Raw genomic sequence first — 10,887 nt, 5'->3', positions numbered from 1 at the left:
TAACTCAATAAAATAAATTTACTTTGTGTGCAATGACATCAGAGATGAATTTTGAGCTGTTTACAATTCAGTTTAATACTTGAATGGACTCTTGTCAGATGCTTATTAATCATACTGATCGCGAATTTAATTCCCTCTTGAGTATACCCCTTTTCCTTCCATAGCTTATGATTTCGTGCGTTTAGAAACCTTACCAATATGCAGCAGACTGCCCATAATTCTAACACACGAAGTCAACCAAATATCTCCTCTCATCATGCAAATTTCAAACAAAGCGGAGCTATTTAAATACACTTGACGTCGGTGGTAGTAAAACGTCAGTTCGAAAAAAAAAACGGATGCTCGTATTAAGCGAGTTCGAATTAACGGGAGTCCACAATACGCGACAGGGCTTGGAATGGTGCCGCGTATGCGCTTGGGTCCCCGACTGCTTGTTGTTGACGTAGGCTGCCGAGGGGGGGGGGGGGGGGGGGAATGGAACGAAGACACGAGACAGAGATTGCATGTGTTGCTTTTTTTCATAGCACCTGGTCTTGTTTATTTCCAGTCATGAGGTGCAGGCGGAGCGCGATAACTCAAGTTCCGCCACGCTTCGACAGGTCGGCGACTTTATGGCGTCCGTTCTCATTGTGAAATATGTACACAGCGTCTCTTTCTCTCACACACGCACACACTCGCATACACGAAAAAAAAAAGAAACATCCTCGCAATTTTTTTTTCTTTTCCACCCACGATGGTCTCTCGGACGACCACCGGCCACAGTGACCGCAAAAAGGACTTAAATAACTACACCTCTAAAGTCACTGAACTATAACAAATCTTTGAACACAGTATTGAAGGCGGACCGAAATGGCATTTTTGTTTGATCTGCCTCTTATAGACCTCCCAGTACTAGCGCCGGCTTGAGGTGGTTTTCAAAAAGTCCTCAGGGGAGGCTGCCAGCATGTAAAACAGCGTTTATATTGCCACATTTTTTTGTTTTTTCTTACTTTTGCTAAAACTGTCCGAGATAGGTGGTCAAACTAGAATAACTTGCTTTTACGAGAATGCCTGTTTCTGCAACAGTTTTTCAGGCCTTCCATTTATCAGATTGATAGTGACGTCGTCTTTTCACCGTCTTCAGATCACTGTTGGCGAGCAGCGGAGGATTTGGGGCTTCTTTACGCCGTTTAAGGATGCGTACGAGACGTTGAAAGTAAGCCCAGAGACGGGTAAAATTTTGAACTTGACGTAAATTCTGTAGCCCTGGGTTAACGTTTATTTAGAATATTTAAGTAGCGCTGCTTCCTGGTGAATTAGGACATCTAACGTTTGTTATAAGGCATCCAATACAATAGTTGTTTAAAATCACTTTTAAATAGCTTCAACTGCTCATTAGTACCCCTTTCTTGTAATTGGGCGCATGTTTCATAATCTGGGCAAAAACAATTTTCAACGTAAGATCAGCAGCCTCATGGGACATAGTGCTGCTTTAAGCACACACAAAAAAAAAACAGATTGCACTGGACAAACGCCACAATACCGACATGTAAGGTCGCGGTTCTTTGAGAGATCAGCAAAAAATTCACAGGTCTAGGGCGCAGTATTCCACAGCCGTAGCTTCCTTTCGCCTCAATTATATTTTGTACGAATTAACAAGAAACAAGACTCGTTTAAGCGCGTTCACAAACGCTTGGACTAAATGAAGTACAAGACAGAAAAGAAAAATGAACTTGTTTCGGGCGCCTTCCTTCGACAAGAGGAAAAAAAAGTCGCTCGTGCGAACATATAACACAAAACGCTTCGACAATCTCTATTATATAGAGTTCCCAGTGGCGGGACACTGACTGCGGTCCAAAAGTGGAGGCCAACGTGTGTGTTTGTGTGCTGCTGCTCGTGGCCGAATGTGCCCGTGCATGTGATCAGACTTGGGGCTGGTGATCACTACAGTGTGCGTGAGTGTGCACATGAGGGGTGCTCCCAGGACGGGCGTGCTTGATGGCTCCCGATGGCGGACTGCAGCAGCAAGCTTACTTCTCATTTCTCTGCGCATGTGTGGTTAGAATCGCACGTCACGAAACTGCCACCTCCGCGGCGAAGGCTTTCACTGTAGTGGGAATACACCGCTTACAGAGAGAGAGCGCGCGCGATACGTGTGTAAGTAGATCACACACGCTGCGTCCTGTAAAGAAGTGTCGGCCGTTCTTCGCGGTGACGGTAGACGCGCTTCGGCGCGAGCACAAGGGGATGCGCACATTTGGACAGAGATGCCCTGCACTTCTTGAGGCAGCAAGTTTTAACTTTTTTGTCGAGGTTATTATATAGCCTGCAAGCGTGGTTCCAATACATATTCAGTGGTTTGAAACATGTGATTTGTGAGTTACACGTGAGCACATGGCGGCTTGAATGTGTTGCCGCCAGAGTGCTTCACACCTCAAGTGCATCACAGCGATGAGCATTAATATGGCCTTGCACGGAGGATCCAAAGGCAACTAAGCATACCGTTACACAATTTTGAGAAAAATGTACCCGCCCGCGACGAGAATTCGCTGATGTCACAATAGGTGCTCATTTGTATGCATGAATTTGTTGCTGATAATGTTGTGCCGCTTTTGAGAAGCCCTCAAGTAAGTAGTTACGCAGGGCATTTGAAGGTGCCTCTCTGTGCCCACGCCAAACCACTCAGAACACAAAGAGCAGCAACAAAGATGTATGTCGCTGACTGATCTTACGTCAGAGGCGCGTAACGCCAGGGCACCGTAGCGCGCATAGAGCCGGCGCTTGCCTCTCGCTAGAAACTGGACACCGCGCACACACAATGCGCACTGAGCGCCGAAATAATGCACTACACATTGTAAACAAACGGCGCAGTCCGTCGGCGGTGCCCGCCGCTGTTGTACAGGCGTGCACTGTCCGTGGGAGCCCCTCGCGTTCGGTCTGTCCACCTCAGTTGTCCACTCGAAGAAACGTCACTCCGCGCTGAGCTTGGGCGGCAGAAGGCACGCACGCACACGCACGTACACACACACGCATATGCCGCAGCAGTACGTACTTTGTGATGAAAGATAGATTAGATTATATACTATAGCTCTTTATCTCTCTCTGTGTGTCATGATGTCCAGTCCTGCTCCATGCGTCGTTCCGTCGTCTTCGTATATGTATGTACAGGTTGTCACGACGGGTCCCAAAAAGCGTTCGCTTTCACAGTGCGTGTACGTGAGGGGTCGGTCTGTCGTCGCCTCACGGCGGACAGTTCTTCTTGCACGTGGCGCCGGCGACGCTGCTGCTGCCTTCAGAGTCACGACACGACGGGTGGCGCTGCTGCTGCTAGGCCATCGCGCCCACCATACTGTTGGAGGCGGCCAGGCCGAGGCCCGCGGTGGAAGGGCCCAGGCCCAGACTGGACAGGCCCGTGGCGGAGGTCATGTGCATGGGCGGCGAGGTGACGAAGGTGCCGCCCATGGAGATGGGCATGTTCATGTTGCCCTGGTGCATGTAGTGGTTCATGGTCATGGACATGGACGAGGCGAACTGGTGGCCCGCGGGCGAAAAGCTCGAGAAGCCCTTGTCCAGCGGCTTGATGCAGTCCGGCAACGCCATGGCCAGGCCCGCGGCGCCGCCCTTCTTCTTCTTGCTCTTGGAGGACAGCTTGCGGTTCCGCGTCTGGATGCCCTCCTTCTTCATTGTCAGCGGCCGGTTCACCTGCGCAGACGCGAGACGTTAAGCACCGCCACATCGTCAATAATGTACAGCTTTTGTCAAAAGTAAAGAGTCGAACGGTTTCTGCGTCTGTGGCCCTGCTGCATGTTTCGTTGGTTAAGCACCACCAGCGTTCCAAATCTCTTGGAGGTAAGGGAAACCCTGGCCCTCCGAAACTGAGGACGCGTGTTACAGGAGCCCATCTACAAGGATTAGAATCCATGCCCATGGGCCATATACTGTCACAAATGCTGTCTATGGCCAGCGACAACCACCCGCGGTGCTCGGAAAAACTGCACAGAAAAGCAACGTCGCCAAACGGCAGTAACCACTAGCATTACTGTTACATTCCTTGTCGTTGCAATGCAAACGTTGCAGTGTAGCTGAGCGTCTCCGAAGTGAACGCTTATTAAAGTAAAGAGAGCGATCCGGAGGTAATCCCAGTGTCACGGACGATGCACCCATTAGGTTTCGCTTTGTGCAAACGATGCCGTGCCTAAAAAAGCACATAAAAATAAAATAACGCTCAGGCGTATACCGGCGCTAACACGCGAGGAAGCTGCAGTCGTTCGCCTCCGGAAAGGCCGGGGGATGCGGCCAGGGAACGAATTCAAGGCCGCGCAAGGAAGCCAATTTACGATCGGGTCGTCGTCGTCATCGCTTCGGCCGCAGAAAGCAACAGGCAGGGAGCCGCCTAATACACACACGCACACACACCGGGGGCGGCGGACTGTGCGTACTCATGGGAACGGATGCCGCGCGAGCGCTACAGGCATGCACTGCACTCGCGGTGTGGGACCAGTCGGCGCGCGCAGCATGTGAGAACCCTGTCGCCGACGGACAGCAAAGACCCCCGACGAGAAAACCTGCCTCTTTCTCTTTGGAGCGTAACGCGGAGCCACATTGTCTCTGCGTCGAGACTATTTTCACTTCTCCCCAGCTAAGACGCAGCAATGCGGAGAAGTAGGAGGGGGGAGGCGTCTTCCGTGGCGCCAGAGCTGAATTTCAATGAGGGGCAGCCCTTTCTGCGTGAGCCGCCGGCGGTGCTTTTTGGGGTCTTTGTTACGCAGACCGATGATTCGCATGGCTAGCCTTGTAAAAATTTCAGAATATTTGCTTTCTTTTAGCGACCATTGTATGTTCGTGGGGAGCGCCAGTGCAGATGAGTCTTAGCAGTGGCTCTTGGCGAAGATTTCGGAGAGCGTTGTTGAAGAGCAAAATGTTCGCGGGAAAAGACCACACACAGATTTCAGAGCCCCAATTCTCGGAATTCTCGAGTCACGGCGCAGGACAGTAGCAAAACAGAGCAGCTATCTGAAAGCGAAATCACGAGATTTGGGTTGCTATAAAGTATTTCCTTTCGGCCCAACATACTTTTAAATTGTCTTTGTGCGCACTGCATTACCAAGACGGGTTTGTACCAGGTGCTGGTAAAGGGTAAATCTATCGACAACATCAATCAAGAGAGATGTATAAGAAAAAGACAGAACGCAAGGTACATGACCAATGCAAAAAATGAGATAATCAGTTAAACGCACATCAATCTGCAGAGATGTATAAGAAAGGAAAAAGAGACAACGCAAAGTACATTACCAATTATAAAAAAAATGGACAGTCAAGGAAGAAACTGCGGGTAAGCGTGTTGACGTTTACCATGGAACTGCTTGTGACAGGAAATTGTCGCCTTTAAACGAAAGTATATTCTTTTAGCCCAACAGTGGAACAACCTGCAATCTTTTAAGTCAGATATAAAAAGCCTCTGTTCTCAACTCCAACTCCCATTATCTAGTTCTGTTCATGCATGGCTGAGTGAGTGTTTTTTTTTTTTGTGAGCAGAATAAGATAACATTCTAGCTAAGCGTTTAGGAATACACCTGGCGCGGACATGGCGCCGTTCCCGACTGGAATTGTTTTTGTTCATTACCGGTAGATGGCGCGCAGATTCCACATGCACCTTCCTATCAGGTGTCCGCTCGTTGAAAAGGGCATGGCCGCGATATCATCATCACGTTGTATATAATAGTACTCGCAACAACTGCCTCGCGCCGATCTTTTGTCACGCTTTATGCAGACAGCAGCACAGGATCTTTAGCTTTTCTGCCCAATCGAATTAAAACTTGCCCTAGCCTCCCAGTCAGAGAGACTATGGTCGCTATGGTCAACGGAACAGGCCCGAGTCCTATAGAAACCAGTGAGGCAGCAAATACTGAGCAGTAAAGACTTTCTTAGTCAACTCGGGACTACCACTAGCCCTGTGTTCTTCACCACATGTTCACGTAGTGGTAACGCTGCAGCATCTCTAGTAACGCCATTGGGAACCTGCTTCATTAACAGTGAATTATAAACCCCTCCGCGGCAAATGGTTTCGAGGCAGCACTTGAGCGCTATATACCGAGATCGAATAACAGATCTGCCGCAATTTCTACTGCCTCCTTCCCAACCGTCGCGAGTACCCCACTGACACGATGCACCAAACTCGCACGTCCCCGAAGCACGTAAGCGGGAAGGTGCTCAGCGTCCGACATTTGTCCCCCTTCCACGGATGACTGCAACCCCGTATAGACCAAGAGAGAGAGAGAAAAAAAGGAGCATTCACGGCCCGGTTAATGGCTGTCGTCTACGTCATCGCACCCTCGCTGCCAGCGTGGTTCCCGGAAAAGGCCGCAATTCCGGAGCTGGATGGAATGGTGGATGCGGGGCTCGAAGAGGCATTTTTTTCGCCGTCGCCACAGAGTAGCGCCGCGACCGCTACCGTGCGGGCCTCCTTCACAAGGCTTGCCATTGTATCCCGTCTGGCGCCATCAGGCCGATGTTGCTGGTTGCCGGACCGGCGGAGTAACCTCCAAGCGTGTATCGCATAAGCCTGTCGCTGTGTTGGAGCTCGATTACCGTGAGGCGTGCTCCTCGCAGCGCAGACAGAACAGTGTACACGAGTAATAGGATGGGGGGGGAGGTGGGCATGTGTGTGTGCATGGGGGGGGGGGGGGGGGCAGAGGACTTTGCGCACGCTTATGCATAGTGTGAGTTTGTGTGGTACGAGGGGAGGGGGGTGCATGAGAAAATTCAGCAGCAATATGCTCGCCGATGCACACAAGCGACATGCACGGCCAACGCGCTATATGTGTATAACAAGAGCCGTTCCCGCACGGACAACAACCTCACGCATTCTGATACCCCCGCCCCACATTGTCCCCCTTTCCACTCTGTCCCCTGCCTCTGTACAGGTCGGGAAAAAACAATCGGAACCCTTGTTGTGTGAAATAGAAAGAAACCTTAGAGCTTATGTGTGTCAAAATGGTAGACAATGGTGGCCGCCTGTGCCATGTTGCTGAAATACGCGGAGGCTCGGTGACCGTGATCGAATAGGTTTGTGTAGGGCGGTTCAGGAACGCCATCTGCTTTAGGAAGGCGAAACGAGCCTGTCGTCATCGTTTTGGGTCAAAAGGAAGTCGTCTGCAACGTTTCCTTGAATCGACGCGGAGTTTTGGGTAGTATGCTGCTCGGCCTTCCAGCAGGCGAAAGCAGGTGGCGAAAACAGACGAGCCGAAAAAATAGAGATAATATGAATGCAATCCTTGATCATCGTGACAACGCAGCCATGAATGAAGACTCTTACAAGTTCATTCCTGCCTAATTTTTCCTCGTTTAAGGATTGACGTCGAAGGCAGAAACAGGAATTCATTAATTGTTCTCTATTCTGCCTGATAGTATGTAGGCGCGACCAAAAAAATTGCAGTGCATTTTTGCATGGCAGGACTTCTCACACATTACGTGGCGGAAATTCGACGGTTTGCTAAACCAACAGCAGTTAGTGCCACTGATACGGTCGCTTCTATCAAGATATCAGACCTTACGGTAACGACTACAACAGTTAGAATGTCTAATCGCGCTCCCTAAATGCCGGTTTTGTCTGTCGCTGTCATGCTCGATTTAAACGTGCTCTTGTGGGCCGTATTTTCTAACCACCGCTCCTCTCCCCGCTCCATGTGTGTGTGTGTGTGTGTGTGTGTGTGTGTGTGTGTGTGTGTGTGTGTGTGTGTGTGTGTGTGTGTGTGTGTGTGTGTGTGTGTGTGTGTGTGTGTGTGTGTGTGAGAGAGAGAGAGAGAGAGAGACCACTGATCAGGTTCTGCTTTGATCAGTGTACTAGAGAACGACACTGCCTGCTGGCTATTAGCTCTGTTGTGACGTCACAGGCAGCAGCTGCCAACGACAGAGGGCAAAAGTGTCAGTCGGGAAATTAATAGTAACCAAATACGAGCCCACGTCGGTGGTAAGCATAGATGAGTCATCACTAGCTCCGAAACAGAGCGCACTCGTAGAAAGCGCTATTAAGAAAGCTGCTATGCACAGCGTGACAGCTGCACTGCTCTACATCTAGACCGCATGCGGCGGCTTGAACTAGTTATCGACACGTTTTCTTTCGGTGCCTCGTTATAGGCTGCAGAAACAGCACCGCGCAGCAGCAATGTCATTAGGCCACGGCGAGGCGTGAGCAGTCGTTTTCTGGGGCTGGCCCGAAAGAAGTTGCAAGGGGAGGTGTGCCGCTGCGCAAGGGAGGGCCTGGCTGCATACGCAGGGTGTTATTTTGCCAGAGCTAAAAAAAAAAGTAAAGTTTAAGGAGAAACAAAAGCGAAGGCGACCGATTCGCCCTTGCCCGGAACGCCCATGCTTGGGAGAAAAGCTCGCACCTATATATACTCGTTCCAAAGATGCTTCCAGCAGGTTCCCACTGAGTGGACCAAACACCCCTGTTGGATGTAATTATGTCCCTGCGCGGTTTCTCACAGAGACACTTGCCTCAGCCCTATTCTAAGATAAAAACAAAACGAAAAGGTAGTCGTGCACGGAGCGAGAGAATCTGGGTGTGGCTGAGCTCTTTTAACTACGGGGCGAAAGTGCAAATGAGCAGATACCTGGGCAACGTCGCCGCTCGCAGTGGAAGAAAAAAAAATATTTGAAAGTTTTAAGATGGAGCTAAATAATGAGAGAACGTGTAGCAGGCAAAATGCCCGAGCGACGACGCGGTATTCTCTTAAGCGTTGTATGGCGTGAGAAATCACGGCTGCTAATAGTGGGGAACGGGAGAAGCCGACAGCTGGCATGCGAAGCACCCTGCTGCTCGAAGGGAGTTATTTGATCAGCGCGCTGACATGTTTGCCTTCATCCGGGCAGAGGCCGCCTGTTGCGGAGAGGGAGATAATGTCATGCTGAAGCAAATATTTCCTCGGTGGACTAATATGGGGTGTGTGTGCGACGCCTCTTTAAACAGTGCGTCGCATAACTTAGGGAATTCAAGATGAACAGGGAATATTCCTGTTGATGAGTTTATGAAAATAATGTTCTCGCTTATCACACCGAGCGCATACGTGCATGCTGCTACGTACATCCACAGCAGTGTCGTCACTTCTCGTCCTGTCGCGAGAGCTATATCCGTTATCTTCTTTTGCACCTAACATACGTACAGCTCCCTAAGCTCGCGCGACTGACAATATACGCAAACTCGACCGCAGAGCCCTAATAAGGACCTTCCCGCTTCTGTTTTATACACTGCGGTAGCCCGTGACTGCCTCCCTCCGACAAGAACTAGGGCAAAATTAAGATGGAGAGGAGGTGGGGAACCTCACTCCCCAAACATCCAAGCGAGAAATTTTACACAGGAAAACTATGCTGAAGCTCATTGGTTCGAAGAAAAATGTCCAAGAAATACATAGTTCAAATGAGACCGCACCCAAACCACTCCCTCCAGGAGTGACGTGTTAATCTGCCCCTGATAAGAACACAAATTTAAGTACACCACAAGCTGAAGCCTGCATTTTTTAGCACAATAAGCAGTTCTTAGTTTTCTGTAAGAGCGAGAACAGCGCGAGTGACGAAAACATATGACCCTAGGATTTTCATTTTTGTTCCTTCGCACAAATAAAAAACACTGACTACTGGATAGTGCCACACACACACACACACACACACACACACACACACACACACACACACACACACACACACACACACACACACACACACACACACACACACACACACACACACACACTGAGTGGTAGGGAAAGGCGGGACAGCCTTCTTGAAGGACAGTTCTGGGGGCTTATCCGCAAAGAAGAGAGCAATTTGCAGATGACGCCCGGTTCCTTCTATTCTTCGCGCAGTGCGGGACGAAACGCTTGCTCCTTCGAAGAAAGCCAGGCGCCAGTCTCCCCACCCCGCTCGGACGGTAAGGCTGCGACGGTCGGCGAACAAGTTGTCAATCTGTGCGCTCGCCACAGAAGAGGCTGCGGCGGCCGTCTTCCGTCAGCCGACCTAAGAAGGCCTTTCTATACTTTAGAATACGAAGAAACAGGGGAGGGAGGAGACTGGGCAGCACGGCGGACGCAGGCCAACATCATTTCCAGCCACCGGGGGCGGACAAAGCGAGAGTGCTCGGCAGCACCAGGAGAAGAAGCAGCAGCAGCTCCCTCTACGGTGTCGCCAACGGCAGATGAGGACGAGCGAGAGGGGACGAGCGTTACTGCAAGACCTCTGCTCCGTCGCCGCCGCGCGCTGCCCATCCGTTTTGACGGCTGGCGCCCGGCGCAGTCACCACTTCCAGCCCGCGAAAAAAAAAAAAGACCAAAGAAACGGTTTGGCACAGGCCGCGGAAACAAGCTCTGTCCGCGTGCTCCGATGCGTGTCCCTCTCGCCGAGGAGCTGTTAGTTGCTTTCCCCGTAACCCGGGTCTCATCCTCCCGACCAAGAGTAGAAGGGCCCAGAGGGGGCGACCCTTTTAAAACGCGCTCCGAGACACACATACTGTCCTTCCAAGCCTCCTCGCTACCACCGCGGTTGGCTTCCAGCGACCACCACTCCGTCAGGGACACACGAACACGGGAGGAGACAGAGCTCTGGATGATGGCCCAAGAAGAAGAAAGAGGGAACAACTGCCGAGAGTCCGCAGGAGAGAAGACGCGCGTCTGCCGTTTGCCGCCCGTCCGCACACGCACACCGCTCTCTCGCTGCGAACGCCCATCAATAAACACAAACATCGGGGGCAAACTGGTTTCTCCGCAGGCTGCCGCCGTCACCGCCGAACACCGGCTGTGTCAGCCCCCCTCCCGCCCACCCCCGCCACTTTCACTTGGCCCTTTTCGCCAAGCCCTCGTCCGCGAGTGTCCCGCTGGGAAGCCACACGAAGGGGGGAAGGCGGCAGGGAAACCACTG

At 51.1% G+C, this 10,887-nt stretch overlaps 1 protein-coding gene across 1 annotated transcript in view; it reads right to left on the bottom strand.

Moving 5' to 3' along the window:
- Window positions 1-505: 505 nt before the first annotated feature.
- The window catches only part of LOC144097637 (uncharacterized), a 149,874-nt gene continuing 139,492 nt past the window's right edge, over window positions 506-10,887 (bottom strand). The window contains exon 6 of the mRNA XM_077630290.1: window positions 506-3,681. Coding sequence (XP_077486416.1) covers window positions 3,307-3,681 — 375 coding nt within the window. The 3' untranslated portion in view covers window positions 506-3,306. The remainder of the gene's footprint in view (window positions 3,682-10,887) is intronic.

Source organism: Amblyomma americanum, chromosome 7 (assembly GCF_052857255.1).
Source record: "Amblyomma americanum isolate KBUSLIRL-KWMA chromosome 7, ASM5285725v1, whole genome shotgun sequence".
Taxonomy (NCBI): Eukaryota; Metazoa; Arthropoda; class Arachnida; order Ixodida; family Ixodidae; genus Amblyomma; species Amblyomma americanum.
This window is presented reverse-complemented; position numbering and strand designations above follow the sequence as displayed.